The sequence below is a fragment of the Pecten maximus genome, chromosome 9 (assembly GCF_902652985.1).
Source record: "Pecten maximus chromosome 9, xPecMax1.1, whole genome shotgun sequence".
Lineage (NCBI taxonomy): Eukaryota > Metazoa > Mollusca > Bivalvia > Pectinida > Pectinidae > Pecten > Pecten maximus.
Window position 1 is genome coordinate 40,779,672 of NC_047023.1, and position 21,061 is coordinate 40,800,732.

Here is a 21,061-nt window from a genome sequence, read left to right on the forward strand (position 1 = left end):
CTCTATGACAGCTGTGAGGAACTCTTCAATTTACAGGGTTTTTGCGAAAGACTGTAGGAGAGACATGAGAAACTTATAAATTTACTGGATTTTTTTAATTCTATGAGACAGCTGTAAGGAATTCTATATACTCACAGAATTATGTCGAGTGACTGTAGGACCGTTGTAAGGAACCCTATATACTTATAGAATTTTGTCGAGTGACTGCACATGTAGGACCGCTGTAAGGAACCCCGATATACTTACGGAATTTTGTCGAGTGACTGTAGGACCGTTGTAAGGAACTCTATACTCACAGAATTTTGTCGAGTGACTGCACATGTAGGACCGCTGTAAGGAACCCGATATACTTACGGAATTTTGTCAAGTGACTGTAGGACCGCTGTAAGGAACCCTATATACTTACGGAATTTTATCGAGTGACTGTAGGATGGTTGTGAGGAACCCGATATACTTACGGAATTTTATCGAGTGACTATAGGATGGTTGTGAGGAACCCGATATACTTACGGAATTTTATCGAGTGACTGTAGGATGGTTGTGAGGAACTTTTCTGTAACTTGCTGTAACTTGTCGACTGACTGCTGAATCATTTTTTGAACCTCATCGTGAGACAGCGCCTGTTCTATGGACACGTCGTAAGGCAACGTACTGTAACGGTTCAAACATCCATATTATAGTTTACTTATACCATTAATTTGTGTACACAATCTGACTAAATCAGGTCTGAATCTACACAACACACTGCTACACTGCAGTAAAGTAGTATATCTGTATATAAAGATAGTCAGATATGGTTGTCATCTGATCATTTATACTATAAATCTTTTTTTATACACATATACAACTTTACCTGGTTTTTCCGGTCTGAGATTCGGTCTGGTTGATCCACGTTTTATACACATCCACAGGATTTGTATTGATGCGTAAGTTTTTGTCCTCAATGACCTCAGTCACTAATGGATTTAACATTTCCCTCAAGGAGTTCTGGCCTCGTTGATTCCTAAAACGAACATTTTGTTAGAATTATCATCTATTTAGAGCTCTCAGTGTGACTTAATCATTCCAACATTTCATTTTTATTGTTGTGGTTGCTATGACAACCCTATATCTTACCTGTTAAAACCTACAATCATTTTCACTACAAGGGGATTTCCTGTTACGAAGTCAGACATCTTGTCGACCTTTAGTCTGTAATGTATAAGAAAACATTATAAAACTCATATACAATGTACTCATCTACATGAATATTAATGGAATTGATCAATTATATAAAAAATATCAATTATATATCACAGTGAGACTTAATTTCAACATGAAAAAATTTAGGAAAATTCCACTTTTATTCAATACAAATTCATTTTTTGAAACATTTAAAAATCTATCAAAAATTGATAAGTTTGAAAATCAACATTGAAGAATGATTACAGTTAAAGCCGTTTCTGTATCTAGCACAACTACCACCCACTACACACACTACAGCTGTCTGACCTCTTGACCTGGCTGGCTCCTCTAGGTCTGGCCCAATGTTATATGTGAGTTAACAAAGACAATCAAATGATAAAGAAAAAACAATTTATATTTGGACTAAATTTAATTGCTGACCCTGGAGCTACGAGCACTGGTCTATATGTACACATTGTGAGTGATTACAAGCATGAACAGTACATGTTATACAGGAGTTCAATAAATATCAATGGTAACTATTATCACATTAACGCGGTAACTATTACAACATTAACGCGGTAACTATTATCACATTAACGCGGTAACTATTATCACATTAACGCGGTAACTATTATCACATTAACGCGGTAACTATTATCACATTAACGCGGTAACTATTATCACATTAACGCGGTAACTATTATCACATTAACGCGGTAACTATTATCACATTAACGCGGTAACTATTATCACATTAACGCGGTAACTATTACAACATTAACGCGGTAACTATTATCACATTAACGCGGTAACTATTATCACATTAACGCGGTAACTATTATCACATTAACGCGGTAACTATTATCACATTAACGCGGTAACTATTATCACATTAACGCGGTAACTATTACAACATTAACGCGGTAACTATTATCACATTAACGCGGTAACTATTATCACATTAACGCGGTAACTATTATCACATTAACGCGGTAACTATTATCACATTAACGCGGTAACTATTATCACATTAATGCATGACAGTAAGAAATCTCCAAACATACTCCTCTGGAATTCTTCAACGAAATAGAGTCTGATCTATAATTTGGATTCCTGTTCAGATCTTTGTGTGAAGGAATGAAACTCACTTACAGCTAAGATAAAGTGAAACAAAATGGTTAATCTAATAATGGAACAGATGAGAATTCACCACACATGAAGGAGAGAATTAAAGGGACAGTTGTTCAAGAAAAAGACAAAGTTACCAAGAGATACTGATAAAAATCAAACAAAACCAGCAGGTACTTTATATACCGCCACACAGTAAAAAAGTGGATATAGTTTTGGTAAATTAGCAACGGAGGGAAAAAAAAAAAAAAAAAAAAAGAGTTTCAGATATAAAGAAATGAAGCAGGAGGGGGTAGATCAGGCATGCACAGGATTGTCTCCCTTGTATAATACCACACATCATAGGATTATGTCCCCTGTATTATATCACACACCACAGGATTGTCTCCCCTGTATAATCACACTTCATAGGATTGTGTCCCCTGTATAATATCACACACCACAGGATTGTCTCCCCTGTATGATATCACACACCACAGGATTGTGTCCCCTGTATAATATCACACACCACAGGATTGTCTCCCCTGTATAATATCACACACCACAGGATTGCCTCCCCTGTATAATATCACACACCACAGGATTGCCTCCCCTGTATAATATAACACACCACAGGATTGCCTCCCCTGTATAATATCAATCACCACAGGATTGCCTCCCCTGTATAATATCACACATCACAGGATTGTCTCCCCTGTATAATATCACACACCACAGGATTGCCTCCCCTGTATAATATCACACATCACAGGATTGTCTCCCCTGTATAATATCACACACCACAGGATTGCCTCCCCTGTATAATATCACACACCACAGGATTGCCTCCCCTGTAAAATATCACACACCACAGGATTGTGTCCCCTGTATAATATCACACACCACAGGATTGTCTCCCCTGTATAATATCACACACCACAGGATTGTCTCCCCTGTATAATATCACACACCACAGGATTGTCTCCCTTGTATAATATCACACACCACAGGATTGTGTCCCCTGTATAATATCACACATCACAGGATTGCCTCCCCTGTAAAATATCACACACCACAGGATTGTGTCCCCTGTATAATATCACACACCACAGGATTGTGTCCCCTGTATAATATCACACACCACAGGATTGTAACCCCTGTAAAATATCACAGACCACAGGATTGTGTCCCCTGTATAATATCACACACCACAGGATTGTGTCCCCTGTAAAATATCACACACCATAGGATTGTGTCCCCTGTATAATATCACACACCACAGGATTGTGTCCCTTGTAAAATATCACACACCACAGGATTGTGTCCCCTGTATAATATCACACACCACATGAATGTCTCCCTTGTATAATATCACACACCACAGGATTGTGTCCCCTGTATAATATCACACACCACATGATTGTGTCCCCTGTATAATATCACACACCACAGGATTGTAACCCCTGTATAATATCACACACCATAGAATTGTCTCCCCTTGTATAATATCACACACCACAGGATTGCCTCCCTTGTATAATATCACACACCACAGGATTGTGTCCGCTGTATAATATCACACACCACAGGATTGTAACCCCTGTATAATATCACACACCATAGAATTGTCTCCCTTGTATAATATCACACACCACGGGATTGTGTCCCCTGTATAATATCACACACCATAGAATTGTCTCCCTTGTATAATATCACACACCACAGGATTGCCTCCCCTGTATAATATCACACACCACAGGATTGTGTCCCCTGTATAATATCACACACCACAGGATTGTGTCCCCTGTATAATATCACACACCACAGGATTGTCTCCCCTGTATAATATAACACACCACAGGATTGTGTCCCCTGTATAATATCACACACCACAGGATTGTGTCCCCTGTATAATATCACACACCACAGGATTGTCTCCCCTGTATAATATCACACACCACAGGATTGCCTCCCCTGTATAATATCACACACCACAGGATTGTGTCCCCTGTAAAATATCACACACCACAGGATTGTGTCCCCTGTATAATATCACACACCACATGATTGCCTCCCTTGTATAATATCACACACCACAGGATTGCCTCCCCTGTATAATATCACACACCACAGGATTGCCTCCCCTGTATAATATCACACACCACAGGATTGCCTCCCCTGTATAATATCACACACCACAGGATTGCCTCCCCTGTAAAATATCACACACCACAGGATTGTGTCCCCTGTATAATATCACACACCATAGGATTGTGTCCCCTGTATAATATCACACACCACAGGATTGCCTCCCCTGTATAATATCACACACCACAGGATTGCCTCCCCTGTAAAATATCACACACCACAGGATTGTGTCCCCTGTATAATATCACACACCATAGGATTGTGTCCCCTGTATAATATAACACACCACAGGATTGCCTCCCCTGTATAATATCACACACCACAGGATTGTGTCCCCTGTATAATATAACACACCACAGGATTGCCTCCCCTGTATAATATCACACACCACAGGATTGCCTCCCCTGTATAATATCACACACCACAGGATTGCCTCCCCTGTATAATATCACACACCACAGGATTGCCTCCCCTGTATAATATCACACATCACAGGATTACCTTTCCCTTTATAATACCAAACATTTCAAGTAATTTTAACTTTTATTCTTGTTTATTGCTGTTATTGACACTACAAATTAAAAAGTGTATAAGGATGCATATTTAAGGTATTTTTTAAAATCTTACTTTAGAATTTCTTTTTGTTATAAAAGCTTGTGATGTCTAAAAGCTGTGCTGTTGTTTGCTCTGTGTTAAATGCTACCATTTCTGTGGAGGTAGGTAATGTGATTGTTGTGATGTGTTTAATTTTAGCGTGTACAGGTATAGGCTTATAAATTCCTGGTCAGTTTTATGTTTTAAATTCTACGAAAACTTGCAGGATCTATGTTCCCAGTGTTCTTCATGAATACAATGTACCAATCAGACACTGATATTATGATAAATGATACACTTGATAAGCTTGGGGAAAAATGCAAAAATCAATATTGGATGGTCATGCATACTATTTCTGTGCTTATTGGAAGAAAACAGACGTTAGTCACTGCCCTCACTAGCTGGAGCCTACACAATATTTAAGTTCTGAGCGATTCAACCCAACAGAATTCATTATGAAGCTTATCCTATTTAGATCAAAACATGTTCCAAATCTAGCACGTGTGGTGACACATTTTTACACCTGGATGTAGTCTATAAATAACCTGTAATAATTATAGTACCTGAAGGAAACACTCTGACAAGATTTTGTGTTTCAGTAGCTTTAGAAGAAATAATGCCGATACATCATCATAGATATTGAATCTCAATAAGAATCTGTTATATCATCTATAGATCAAACATACGAATGTCAAGGTTACCTTACATTAGACCTAAATTACAGATACAAATGATTCATTGTCATACTACAAAATTGGCCAGAATTTTTGTTATCATGGTCAGTCCACAAACACACAAACCAGAGGTTTGGATTAACAGTTCATTTTAGTGAGGAAATACAAGATCCATTACAAAAAACTGCAAGCCACAGACTTAACCAAGGACAAAGATTAGTGTAACAAATTAATATTGGATGAATCCGTTCCTGCGAGTCATTGACCACAGAGAGATCCAAATCAATGGAGAAAAGATTGATAAGCTTGACTGTCCTTTATAATGTTTCCCATACAGTTGGATCAATCCCTGATCTTTGTGTGGCAGCAGCTAGGTAAGTGCTAAGATACTTGATATACTTGTTTACGAAGACGAACTCATGCTACAGTTAAATATTCATCCATAAATACTTACATTCGTCTGCAAGTTCAGAAAGGTTAAAATATTTGAGATTACTTGGAGAGAATTGATAACATATGGTTGGTGTATGTTTCATAATGCATTTAAGGACGTATGCTGCCTTACATACATGTATAACTTAGGTCAGAGTTACTTCCCTTTACATATAACACCTCAATTCATGTATAACTTAGGTCAGAGTTACTTCCCTTTACATATAACACCTCAATTCAGAATCTGTGGGCAAATTTTTTAAAATGTCTGAATTTAAAAAAAAAAGGTTCCAGCTCCAAAATATTTGTTTCTCACTGAGGAAATCTTTTGGACTAGAGAATGTGAGTCAGGGTAAGGTAGCATACCTCCTTAACATTCCAAGGGATAATCAGGTGAAGGTACATTGTGATACATAATTCAGTGTATAACAAGACTACAACTGGTCATTACAAACTCTACACGTTTTGATGATAATAAGTATTTGTTATGATGACAAACTAATGTCCCTATACAACTTGTTTTGATAACAACCTATATGACAATCTGTATGGTTATATAGCCTACATTATACCTGTGTAACTATGGTTATGGTACACCTACATTTGATAAAACTATGGAAACAATGAAGACTATATCTATGTAACTATGGTAACAGTTGACCTACAATTGATGTAACGATGTAACTATGGTAACAGTTGACCTATAATTTATGTAACTATGGTAACGGTACACCTACAATTGTTGTAACTATGGTAACAGTACACCTACACTTTATCTAGATAACGATATAAATAGCAGTCTTACACTACATCTATGTTGGTAAGACTTACGCTATCTCTTCCTCCAAAGCCTTCCTAAACAGCTTCAGAAGTAGATACTCCTCCCTCTGGTTGGAGCCATAGTTAAATAACGAGTAAATAACCGACTCCATGAACTTGGTTGTTCGACTCTGGGGCATCTCGAAAATGAGTTTGGCAAGATAGGATGGATTGGTTTGTAGAAGGTAGAAGAGGTACTGGTAGGCCTCCAGTCGGTCGTGACAATCTTTACTCAAGGCTTTCAGTCCCTTAGGAACACTCTGACTCATTTCTTTATGTTTGGACAGCTTTTTGTCATGGGTAACTACATCCTGATGGAGACAAAACAAAATTATAGGTAAACACTGAAGGTGTTATAGCCTCCATAAAAAGATGAAACATTGTCTGGTAAGTTAGGTAAGTAGGTCATTACCTGAAGGGAGATCCCACAGTTCAGTCATTACCTGTAGGGAGATCCCACAGTTCAGTCATTACCTGTAGGGAGATCTGACAGTTCAGTCATTACCTGAAGGGAGATCCCACAGTTCAGTCGTTACCTGAAGGGAGATCCCACAGTTCAGTCGTTACCTGTAGGGAGATCTGACAATTCAGTCATTACCTGTAGGGAGATCCCACAGTTCAGTCATTACCTGTAGGGAGATCTGACAGTTCAGTCATTACCTGTAGGGAGATCCCACAGTTCAGTCATTACCTGAAGGGAGATCTGACAGTTCAGTCATTACCTGTAGGGAGATCCCACAGTTCAGTCATTACCTGTAGGGAGATCCTACAGTTCAGTCATTACCTGTAGGGAGATCTGACAGTTCAGTCATTACCTGTAGGGAGATCCGACAGTTCAGTCATTACCTGTAGGGAGATCCGACAGTTCAGTCATTATCTGTAGGGAGATCCGACAGTTCAGTGGTTACCTGTAGGGAGATCCCACAGTTCAGTTATTACCTGTTGGGAGATCTGACAGTTCAGTTATTACCTGTAGGGAGATCTGACAATTCAGTCATTACCTGTAGGGAGATCTGACAATTCAGTCATTACCTGTAGGGAGATCTGACAGTTCAGTCATTACTGTAGGGAGATCTGACAATTCAGTCATTACCTGTAGGGAGATCTGACAGTTCAGTGGTTACCTGTAGGGAGATCTGACAGTTCAGTCATTACCTGTAGGGAGATCTGACAGTTCCGTGGTTACCTGTAGGGAGATCTGACAGTTCAGTTATTACCTGTAGGGAGATCTGACAGTTCAGTGGTTACCTGTAGGGAGATCCTACAGTTCACTCATTACCTGTAGGGAGATCCCACAGTTCAGTCATTACCTGTAGGGAGATCCCACAGTTTAGTCGTTACCTGTAGGGAGATCTGACAGTTCAGTCATTACCTGTAGGGAGATCCCACAGTTCAGTCGTTACCTGTAGGGAGATCTGACAGTTCAGTCATTACCTGTAGGGAGATCTGACAGTTCAGTCATTACCTGTAGGGAGATCTGACAATTCAGTCATTACCTGTAGGGAGATCTGACAATTCAGTTATTACCTGTAGGGAGATCTGACAGTTCAGTGGTTACCTGTAGGGAGATCTGACAGTTCAGTCATTACCTGTAGGGAGATCTGACAGTTCCGTGGTTACCTGTAGGGAGATCTGACAGTTCAGTTATTACCTGTAGGGAGATCTGACAGTTCAGTGGTTACCTGTAGGGAGATCTGACAGTTCAGTCATTACCTGTAGGGAGATCTGACAATTCAGTCATTACCTGTAGGGAGATCTGACAGTTCAGTCATTACCTGTAGGGAGATCTGACAATTCAGTTATTACCTGTAGGAGATCCCACAGTTCAGTTATTACCTGTAGGGAGATCTGACAATTCAGTTATTACCTGTAGGAGATCCCACAGTTCAGTTATTACCTGTAGGGAGATCTGACAGTTCAGTTTTTACCTGTAGGGAGATCCCACAGTTCAGTTATTACCTGTAGGGAGATCTGACAGTTCAGTTTTTACCTGTAGGGAGATCCCACAGTTCAGTCATTACCTGTAGGGAGATCTGACAGTTCAGTTATTACCTGTAGGGAGATCTGACAGTTCAGTCATTACCTGTAGGGAGATCCCACAGTTCAGTCATTACCTGTAGGGATATCTGACAGTTCAGTTATTACTGTAGGGAGATATGACAGTTCAGTTATTACTGTAGGGAGATCCCACAGTTCAGTCATTACCTGTAGGAGATCCCACAGTTCAGTGGTTACCTGTAGGGAGATCTGACAGTTCAGTCATTACCTGTAGGGAGATCTGACAGTTCAGTCATTACCTGTAGGGAGATCTGACAGTTCAGTGGTTACCTGTAGGGAGATCTGACAGTTCAGTGGTTACCTGTAGGGAGATCCCACAGTTTAGTCATTACCTGTAGGGAGATCCCACAGTTCAGTCATTACCTGTAGGGAGATCTGACAGTTCAGTCATTACCTGTAGGGAGATCCCACAGTTCAGTGGTTACCTGTAGGGAGATCTGACAGTTCAGTCATTACCTGTAGGGAGATCCCACAGTTCAGTCATTACTGTAGGGAGATCTGACAGTTCAGTCATTACCTGTAGGGAGATCTGACAGTTCAGTGGTTACCTGTAGGGAGATCCTACAGTTCAGTCATTACCTGTAGGGAGATCCTGTTTTTGATGAGAAGTCCGATCTTGATGTCCATTGTGTCCAGGTCATGCTCCAGTTGCTGAGTCGACCGTATCTCTGTCACCACCTGCTGTCGGAGCTTCTGTAGTTCTGTAAGGTAACCAGATCGTACTCAGATCGTTCCAATCCTCAGTGTTTGATATATTTATTATAAAACTGTAGTGTGTAATTGATGAAATATAAAATATTGCTTTAAAAAAGAATCCCAAGAAACTAGGATACCATGACTTGAGGTAAATGAATTATATTACATTCGTTACCAAGTGACCTTTAAAGACAGTTCATTGTTATATACAGGTGACCTTTATAGACAGGTTATTGCTATATACAAGTGACCTTTATAGACAGGTTATTGTTATATACAAGTGACCTTTATAGACAGGCTATTGTTATATACAAGTGACCTTTATAGACAGGTTATTGTTATATACAAGTGACCTTTATAGACAGGTTATTGTTATATACAAGTGACCTTTATAGACAGGTTATTGTTATATACAGGTGACCTTTATAGACAGATTATTGTTATATACAAGCGACCTTTATAGACAAATTATTGTTATATACAGGTGACTTTTGCTGACAGATCATTGTTAGATATAGGTGACCTGTTTTAAAATTTACGGTATTAGATCCACCTATGACAGTAAGTGTACACGGTATTAGATCCACCTATGACAGTAAGTGTACACGGTATTAGATCCACCTATCACAGTAAGTGTACACGGTATTAGATCCATCACAGTAAGTGTACACGGTATTAGATCCACCTATGACAGTAAGTGTACACGATATAAGATCCACCTATGACAGTAAGTGTACACGGTATTAGATCCACCTATCACAGTAAGTGAACACGGTATAAGATCCACCTATGACAGTAAGTGTACACAGTATTAGATCCACCTATGACAGTAAGTGTACACGGTATAAGATCCACCTATGACAGTAAGTGTACACGGTATAAGATCCACCTATGACAGTAAGTGTACACGGTATTAGATCCACCTATCACAGTAAGTGTACACGGTATAAGATCCACCTATGACAGTAAGTGTACACGGTATTAGATCCACCTATCACAGTAAGTGTACACGGTATAAGATCCACCTATCACAGTAAGTGTACATGGTATTAGATCCACCTATCACAGTAAGTGTACACGGTATAAGATCCACCTATCACAGTAAGTGTACACGGTATAAGATCCACCTATGACAGTAAGTGTACACGGTATAAGATCCACCTATGACAGTAAGTGTACACGGTATAAGATCCACCTATGACAGTAAGTGTACACGGTATAAGATCCACCTATGACAGTAAGTGTACATGGTATAAGATCCACCTATCACAGTAAGTGTACACGGTATTAGATCCACCTATCACAGTAAGTGTACACGGTATTAGATCCACCTATCACAGTAAGTGTACACGGTATTAGATCCACCTATCACAGTAAGTGTACACGGTATAAGATCCACCTATCACAGTAAGTGTACACGGTATTAGATCCACCTATCACAGTAAGTGTACACGGTATAAGATCCACCTATCACAGTAAGTGTACACGGTATAAGATCCACCTATCACAGTAAGTGCACAGAGTTAACTTACCTATTTCTTCTGAGTAATCTACATCACTGGTGTCCAACAAATGGACAAACTTCTGGACGACATTGAGGGGAGGGTTATCTTCATGCACTGGAATATAGATTCATATATCCTTTAATAGGTTGAGATGATCAGTTTGAGGCAGGTAACATGTCCATGGAATTGTTTGTTGTTGGAAGGAAGAAATTGGGAAACAAGAGGCCAAAAGGGTCTGCATCCTCCCCTGAAACTTCCAGTGACCGTTAAAAAACACTCTTGTGTAAATTATATCAAAAAACATTTTACATTTTTGGAGCTACCTAAGTACCACACAAGGTAGTTATAAACACTAAATGTCATTTAGCTTTCTCAGTTCCAAAGATAATCTAAAGCAAATTCAGAAGAAAAGCATTACTAATCAATTTTTGTTGAACACTTCCCCTCTTCTAAATGATAATAGATACTATACAATATTCAGTTACTATTGATTCTCCTATACCCAATAATGTTTCAAACCAAGTAAGATCAAAATCCCTTCATCCATACAGAAGCTAACCAAATCATCTCTGTATAATATTTTGTAAACTTATGCATTGCAGCCATACTGGATTCTAACCCACTTAATTAGATTTGGTTATTAAGCATTTGAAAATGAAGACATCAATGAAGCAACCTGGGTTAAATATGGGCAGTAAAACAGGACCATTTCACACTTACTTAATGCCTTGTAGTCGTTCTTCGCTTTGTTAGAACGCACAAATGCCTGGATTTTTATAACATCTGCTTCCTGTATAATAAAATTTAAACAAATTATTTTTATGATCATTTATATTGTATCTCTTTGATTAGCTATGCTTTCTATGTCCAAGAACTCTTCTTCTTACAAAAATTCTCTTGAATAATGGCAAGTATCAAATAACTTAAATGTTTGGCATACAAACATACGTGATAATGATACAGAGAGTTAAGGAGATTTTGAAAAAATAATCTGTGACAAATAATGCTTCGCTTTTGCTTAAAAATCTGTTGCAATTTTTAATCAATTTTGAAATATGTTACCTTAATATAATTAGTGGTAAATGTGGTATAGATTTTTTTGTAATCTGTATGAGAATTTTCCCTGAATTTTCAATCTCTAGGATGTGTAGTACTAGTATCTATTTCTATAAACTTATTAAAAGTAAATAAACTTACGTGATCTTTGAAGAATTGAAGCCGACTGCGATATTTTGTCGCCTGTCTCCACATGCGCACAACAGCCTGCAGCTGGAAAAAAAAAAAAAAAAAGGATCCAATTCACACCAATTGAGGATTTTTATGTTGTTATTACATTACCCCACTAAAATAGGCATCAACCCAAAGTAAAAATATCATTCTTCCTGTAACATACATGCCATACCTCCCGGCCTGAGACAAAATCTCCCTTATTTTTAAGTCATTTATTTCCTCCCGGCAGGAGAGCCAAAATTCCCGTATTTTGTAATTGCCTCCGGTATTTTTGCCGACGCCATTTTTGTTTACAATTCAGTGTATTTCTCGTGAGAATTGGCTAAATTTAGCGATCACGTGATCCATCTGTTCACGTGATCACACAATCAAAATGGCGCCTGTTGGACACGGCTTTCACACGAAGCTCTGGCTAGTGTAATGTTTGCGCTAGAATATCTATCACCATGAAATAAAGGCAAGTCGCTTACAAACAACTTTAACCCCTTTAGCTAACAGACTTGAATTATGGTTTGTTTTCTTTTAGGACCATACTTTGATGATGGTAATTGATACAGAGTCTCAGTCTGGTCAGACGCAAAATCACACATGTTTTTCATTTACCATGTGTATCGTTGATCAGTGATAGCAAGATGAAATCCGATATTTTCTTTTAGAAAACTATCAAAATTAGCACATCTGTTGGTCGTTAAAAAGTGGTCAATCATGGTGTTTACAATGACTGTACAGTCCATGACAGAGACAATATACACAATCTAGAATGATCGTGATCAGATTTACTGCAGTCTCCTAACATGAACATCTTCCGTTCTCATGATTTCATGTATACACTTGCACACTTGGAATATTTTTATATCTAAATGGTCCAACATAAGGTATCCCACAGGACATTTCATGGTGATTTTTACAACTGATGTGTTCCCTCGGAGTGGATCAAGCTTTCTAATTTTAAGAAAATCAAAACTGATAAATGAATAACTTGCTTGTCTTAATCTTTAGCTACATGTAATTATAATATACCCTTTTCAAATGCTGTTATGCAATATGCATAAAGCTGTGAAACTTTTTGTGTTGCATAAAAAAAATTGAAAAAAAAAATTCATATCATCATAATCTGAATGTATACTTATTGCATGTTTTACCTTATACAACTTTTTGTTGTTTGCATATACAATATGATTAATATCTAAAATAAACACATATATTCTTTATCACTTTCAAAATTAGTTAATTGCTAAAAAATTGAGTAAAAATGTCGATATTTATGTCGCGCACAAATCTCCCTTATTTTAGGCAAAACTCCCTTAAAATAATCATCAATCTCCCTTATTGGTCTCCCAAAAATATGGCATGTATGCTGTAATCAAAATGAAATAAGGTTTTTTTCCCGTCTGGTTTTAAGACTGACTGCCAATCTTTCCTAATAATTGTTTAGAGATTACGGCCATAATTACAGTTGTAACATTGTCTATATTTAACTTGGAAACAATAGAATATTTTCTGTGTTATGGAGAAACTCACCTTGACAACTGCATCGTGATTATCTTGGAGATATTTCAGTCTCCCCTGGTAATCCTTACGCTGTTTATATCCTTTCCAGCAAGCCTGAAACCATCACAAAACAACACATAGGTACACATTATATTCATGAGTTACCTGAATTTTCATGCATTACCTGTATTTTGGATATAAATGACAGCTTTATATTCGAGAATTTCTATAATAGCTGATATTCAAGAGTTACCAGAATTAACATAATAGCTCATAGTTTCATGCATCAGTTATACAGTGAAACCTGACCTTACCGGCCACTGATTTCAACAACATCCTGTAACATCCGACCATATTGACCTAGGCGACATCCTGTAACATCTAACCATATCCACCAGAACAACAGCATGAATGCTCCACTGTCATTGCCGACACTGACTTAACCAACACACTGTCATATTCAACAGTTAGACTCCCATATAGTGTTGGTAAAGTCAGGTTCCACTGTATATTCAGGACTTACTTGTATTTTGGTAAAGTCAGGTTCCACTGTATATTGAGGACTTACTTGTATTTTGGTAATGGCTGGTTCCACTGTATATTCAGGACTTACCTGTATTTTGGTAATGGCTGGTTCCACTGTATATTCAGGACTTACCTGTATTTTGGTAAAGTAAGGTTCCACTGTATATTGAGGACTTACCTGTATTTTGGTAATGGCTGGTAGCTGTGTGTTCATGAAGTTAACTCTCTGTGTATAAGCCTTCCTGGCCAGGTATCCTCTCACACACGACTGTATCCGTACGATAAAGTTCTCATTCGCTTTGAATAAAAGTTCTCGGTCATGTTCAGCAGTCACTTCTGATACCACTTTCTATCAAAACAAGACAAAGACAGTCGTCCTTAACATTGTAAAAACAAGACAAAAACACTGTCGTCCTTAAAATTATAAAAACAAGACAAAAACACTGTCGTCCTTAACATTGTAAAAACGAGACAAAGACACTGTCGTCCTTAACATTGTAAAAACAAGACAAAAACACTGTCGTCCTTAACATTGTAAAAACAAGACAAAGACACAGTTGACCTTAACATTGTAAAAACAAGACAAAGACACAGTCGTCCTTAACATTGTAAAAACAAGACAAAGACACTGTTGACCTTAACATTGTAAAAACGAGACAAAAACACAGTCGTCCTTAACATTGTAAAAACAAGACAAAAACACTGTCATCCTTAACATTGTAAAAACAAGACAAAAACACTGTTGACCTTAACATTGTAAAAACAAGACAAAGACACAGTCGTCCTTAACATTGTAAAAACAAGACAAAAACACAGTCGTCCTTAACATTGTAAAAACAAGACAAAAACACAGTCGTCCTTAACATTGTAAAAACAAGACAAAAACACTGTCATCCTTAACATTGTAAAAACAAGACAAAAACACTGTTGACCTTAACATTGTAAAAACAAGACAAAGACACAGTCGTCCTTAACATTGTAAAAACAAGACAAAAACACAGTCGTCCTTAACATTGTAAAAACAAGACAAAAACACAGTCGTCCTTAACATTGTAAAAACAAGACAAAGACACAGTCGTCCTTAACATTGTAAAAACAAGACAAAGACACTGTCGTCCTTAACATTGTAAAAACAAGACAAAGACACAGTCGTCCTTAACATTGTAAAAACAAGACAAAGACACTGTTGACCTTAACATTGTAAAAACAAGACAAAGACACAGTCGTCCTTAACATTGTAAAAACGATACAAAAACACTGTTGACCTTAACATTGTAAAAACAAGACAAAAACACTGTTGACCTTAACATTGTAAAAACAAGACAAAGACACAGTCGTCCTTAACATTGTAAAAACAAGACAAAAACACAGTCGTCCTTAACATTGTAAAAACAAGACAAAAACACAGTCGTCCTTAACATTGTAAAAACAAGACAAAGACACAGTCGTCCTTAACATTGTAAAAACGATACAAAAACACTGTTGACCTTAACATTGTAAAAACAAGACAAAAACACTGTTGACCTTAACATTGTAAAAACAAGACAAAGACACAGTCGTCCTTAACTTTTTAAAAACGAGACAAAAACACTGTCGTCCTTAACATTGTAAAAACAAGACAAAAACACTGTTGACCTTAACATTATAAAAACAAGACAAAGACACTGTTGACCTTAACATTGTAAAAACAAGACAAAGACACTGTCGTCCTTAACATTGTAAAAACAAGACAAAAACACAGTCGTCCTTAACATTGTAAAAACGAGACAAAAACACTGTTGACCTTAACATTGTAAAAACGAGACAAAAACACTGTTGACCTTAACATTGTAAAAACGAGACAAAAACACAGTCGTCCTTAACATTGTAAAAACAAGACAAAGACACAGTCGTCCTTAACATTATAAAAACAAGACAAAAACACTGTTGACCTTAACATTATAAAAACGAGACAAAAACACTGTCGTCCTTAACATTATAAAAACAAGACAAAGACACAGTCGTCCTTAACATTGTAAAAACAAGACAAAAACACAGTCGTCCTTAACATTGTAAAAACAAGACAAAGACACTGTTGTCCTTAACATTGTAAAAACAAGACAAAGACACAGTCGTCCTTAACATTGTAAAAACAAGACAAAAACACTGTCGTCCTTAACATTATAAAAACAAGACAAAAACACTGTTGACCTTAACATTGTAAAAACAAGACAAAAACACTGTTGACCTTAACATTGTAAAAACAAGACAAAGACACTGTTGACCTTAACATTATAAAAACGAGACAAAAACACTGTCGTCCTTAACATTGTAAAAACAAGACAAAAACACAGTCGTCCTTAACATTGTAAAAACAAGACAAAAACACTGTTGACCTTAACATTATAAAAACAAGACAAAGACACAGTCGTCCTTAACATTATAAAAACGAGACAAAAACACTGTCGTCCTTAAAATTATAAAAACAAGACAAAAACACTGTCGTCCTTAACATTGTAAAAACGAGACAAAAACACTGTCGTCCTTAACATTGTAAAAACAAGACAAAAACACTGTCGTCCTTAACATTGTAAAAACGAGACAAAAACACAGTCGTCCTTAACATTGTAAAAACAAGACAAAAACACAGTTGACCTTAACATTGTAAAAACAAGACAAAAACACAGTTGACCTTAACATTGTAAAAACGAGACAAAAACACAGTCGTCCTTAACATTGTAAAAACAAGACAAAAACACAGTCGTCCTTAACATTGTAAAAACAAGACAAAGACACAGTCGTCCTTAACATTGTAAAAACAAGACAAAGACACAGTCGTCCTTAACATTATAAAAACAAGACAAAAACACAGTCGTCCTTAACATTATAAAAACAAGACAAAAACACTGTTGACCTTAACATTGTAAAAACAAGACAAAGACACTGTTGACCTTAACATTGTAAAAACAAGACAAAGACACAGTCCTCCTTAACATTGTAAAAACAAGACAAAAACACAGTTGACCTTAACATTATAAAAACAAGACAAAAACACAGTCGTCCTTAACATTGTAAAAACGAGACAAAAACACTGTTGACCTTAACATTGTAAAAACAAGACAAAAACACAGTCGTCCTTAACATTGTAAAAACAAGACAAAAACACTGTTGTCCTTAACATTATAAAAACAAGACAAAAACACAGTCGTCCTTAACATTGTAAAAACAAGACAAAAACACTGTTGACCTTAACATTGTAAAAACGAGACAAAAACACTGTCGTCCTTAACATTGTAAAAACAAGACAAAAACACTGTTGTCCTTAACATTATAAAAACAAGACAAAAACACAGTCGTCCTTAACATTGTAAAAACAAGACAAAAACACTGTTGACCTTAACATTGTAAAAACAAGACAAAAACACTGTTGTCCTTAACATTATAAAAACAAGACAAAAACACAGTCGTCCTTAACATTGTAAAAACAAGACAAAAACACTGTTGTCCTTAACATTGTAAAAACAAGACAAAGACACAGTCGTCCTTAACATTGTAAAAACAAGACAAAAACACGGTTGACCTTAACATTGTAAAAACAAGACAAAAACACTGTTGACCTTAACATTGTAAAAACAAGACAAAAACACTGTTGACCTTAACATTGTAAAAACAAGACAAAAACACTGTTGACCTTAACATTGTAAAAACAAGACAAAAACACTGTTGACCTTAACATTGTAAAAACGAGACAAAAACACTGTCGTCCTTAACATTGTAAAAACGAGACAAAAACACAGTCGTCCTTAACATTGTAAAAACAAGACAAAAACACTGTTGACCTTAACATTGTAAAAACAAGACAAAGACACTGTTGACCTTAACATTATAAAAACAAGACAAAGACACAGTCGTCCTTAACATTGTAAAAACAAGACAAAAACACTGTCGTCCTTAACATTGTAAAAACAAGACAAAGACACAGTCGTCCTTAACATTGTAAAAACAAGAAAACAAGACAAAAGATTGAATATGCCTGTGTACATAACCTAACTAACAACTTTTCATGGTTGTTAGAATTTTTGATTTGCTAAGACCAAGATTAACGTCCTAAGGTGCTCTTACTACCAACTCGACAGATAGCCATCAGGAATGGGGCCTACAGTTTGGAATCACATCAGCTGTTTGGTAAGAAGATAAACCTTGAAGGTTGCTCTGGTAAACAAACTTGGGTTTGTCTATGTATGGATGACACATCAATAGGTCAAAACTTTTAGGAAGTAAACATAAAATCACAATTTGTTATGTAATACACAATATCTCCATAACAACACAATATCTCCATAACAACACAATATCTCCATAACAACAAAGCATTCTACCTAAGTTATATGGGCACAAATAAAATAAAAGCAAAGCGAGTGGGGGTTCACAAAGGTATACTCTCCAGAGATTTATCAGATATCTTGTACACAAGATGGACGATGTCTGTCAGTGCATTGGTATCTCTGATACATATTTGACCACAGATGGACAATGTCTGTCTGTCCATTGGTATCTTTGATACATATTTGACCACAGATGGACGATGTCGGTCAGTCCATTGGTATCTTTGATACATATTTGACCACAGATGGACAATGTCGGTCAGTCCATTGGTATCTTTGATACATATCTGACCACAGATGGACAATGTCTGTCTGTCCATTGGTATCTTTGATACATATTTGACCACAGATGGACGATGTCTGTCTGTCCATTGGTATCTTTGTATATATATATATTTGACCACAGATGGACGATGTCTGACTGTCCATTGGTATCTTTGATACATATTTGACCACAGATGGACAATGTCTGTCTGTCCATTGGTATCTTTGATACATATTTGACCACAGATGGACAATGTCTGTCTGCCCATTGGTATCTTTGATACATATTTGACCACAGATGGACGATGTCGGTCAGTCCATTGGTATCTTTGATACATATTTGACCACAGATGGACAATGTCGGTCAGTCCATTGGTATCTTTGATACATATCTGACCACAGATGGACAATGTCTGTCTGTCCATTGGTATCTTTGATACATATTTGACCACAGATGGACGATGTTTGTCAGTGCATTGGTATCTTTGATACATATTTGACCACAGATGGACGATGTCTGTCTGTCCATTGGTATCTTTGATACATATTTGACCACAGATGGACGATGTCTGTCTGTCCATTGGTATCTTTGATACATATTTGACCACAGATGGACGATGTTTGACTGTCCATTGGTATCTTTGATACATATTTGACCACAGATGGACAATGTCTGTCTGTCCATTGGTATCTTTGATACATATTTGACCACAGATGGACGATGTTTGTCAGTGCATTGGTATCTTTGATACATATTTGACCACAGATGGACAATGTCTGTCTGTCCATTGGTATCTTTGATACATATTTGACCACAGATGGACGATGTCTGTCTGTCCATTGGTATCTCTGATACATATTTGACCACAGATGGACGATGTCTGTCTGTCCATTGGTATCTCTGATACATATTTGACCACAGACGGACGATGTCTGTCTGCCCATTGGTATCTCTGATACATATTTGACCACAGACGGACGATGTCTGTCTGCCCATTGGTATCTTTGATACATATTTGACCACAGATGGACAATGTCTGTCTGTCCATTGGTATCTTTGATACATATTTGACCACAGATGGACAATGTCTGTCTGTCCATTGGTATCTCTGATACATATTTGACCACAGATGGACAATGTCTGTCTGTCCATTGGTATCTTTGATACATATTTGACCACAGATGGACAATGTCTGTCTGTCCATTGGTATCTCTGATACACATTTGACCACAGATGGACAATGTCTGTCTGTCCATTGGTATCTTTGATACATATTTGACCACAGATGGACAATGTCTGTCTGTCCATTGGTATCTTTGATACATATTTGACCACAGATGGACGATGTCGGTCAGTCCATTGGTATCTTTGATACATATTTGACCACAGATGGACAATGTCGGTCAGTCCATTGGTATCTTTGATACATATCTGACCACGGATGGACAATGTCTGTCAGTGCATTGGTATCTCTGATACATATTTGACCACAGATGGACGATGTCTGTCTGTCCATTGGTATATATGATACATATTTGACCACAGATGGACGATGTCTGTCTGTCCATTGGTATTTTTGATACATATTTGACCACAGATGGACAATGTCCGTCTGTCCATTGGTATCTTTGATACATATTTAACCACAGATGGACGATGTCTGTCTGTCCATTGGTATCTTTGATACATATTTGACCACGGATGGACAATGTCTGTCTGTCCATTGGTATCTTTGATACATATTTAACCACAGATGGACGATGTCTGTCTGTCCATTGGTATCTTTGATACATATTTGACCACAGATGGACGATGTCTGACTGTCCATTGGTATCTTTGATACATGTTTGACCACAGACGGACGATGTCTATCCATTGGTATCTTTGATACATATTTGACCACAGATGGACGATGTCTGTCTGTCCATTGGTATCTTTGATACATATTTGACCACGGATGGACAATGTCTGTCTGTCCATTGGTAT

General features: G+C 37.3%; 1 protein-coding gene across 1 annotated transcript in view; it reads right to left on the reverse strand.

Annotated features, from left to right (window-relative positions):
- Positions 1-21,061, reverse strand: part of LOC117335021 (ras GTPase-activating-like protein IQGAP1) — a 113,054-nt gene that overhangs the window by 18,057 nt on the left and 73,936 nt on the right. Inside the window, 11 exon segments of the mRNA XM_033894913.1 lie at positions 265-284; positions 498-651; positions 854-1,003; positions 1,117-1,191; positions 6,954-7,252; positions 9,579-9,700; positions 11,228-11,314; positions 11,921-11,990; positions 12,398-12,469; positions 13,952-14,035; positions 14,625-14,795. Coding sequence (XP_033750804.1) covers positions 265-284; positions 498-651; positions 854-1,003; positions 1,117-1,191; positions 6,954-7,252; positions 9,579-9,700; positions 11,228-11,314; positions 11,921-11,990; positions 12,398-12,469; positions 13,952-14,035; positions 14,625-14,795 — 1,304 coding nt within the window.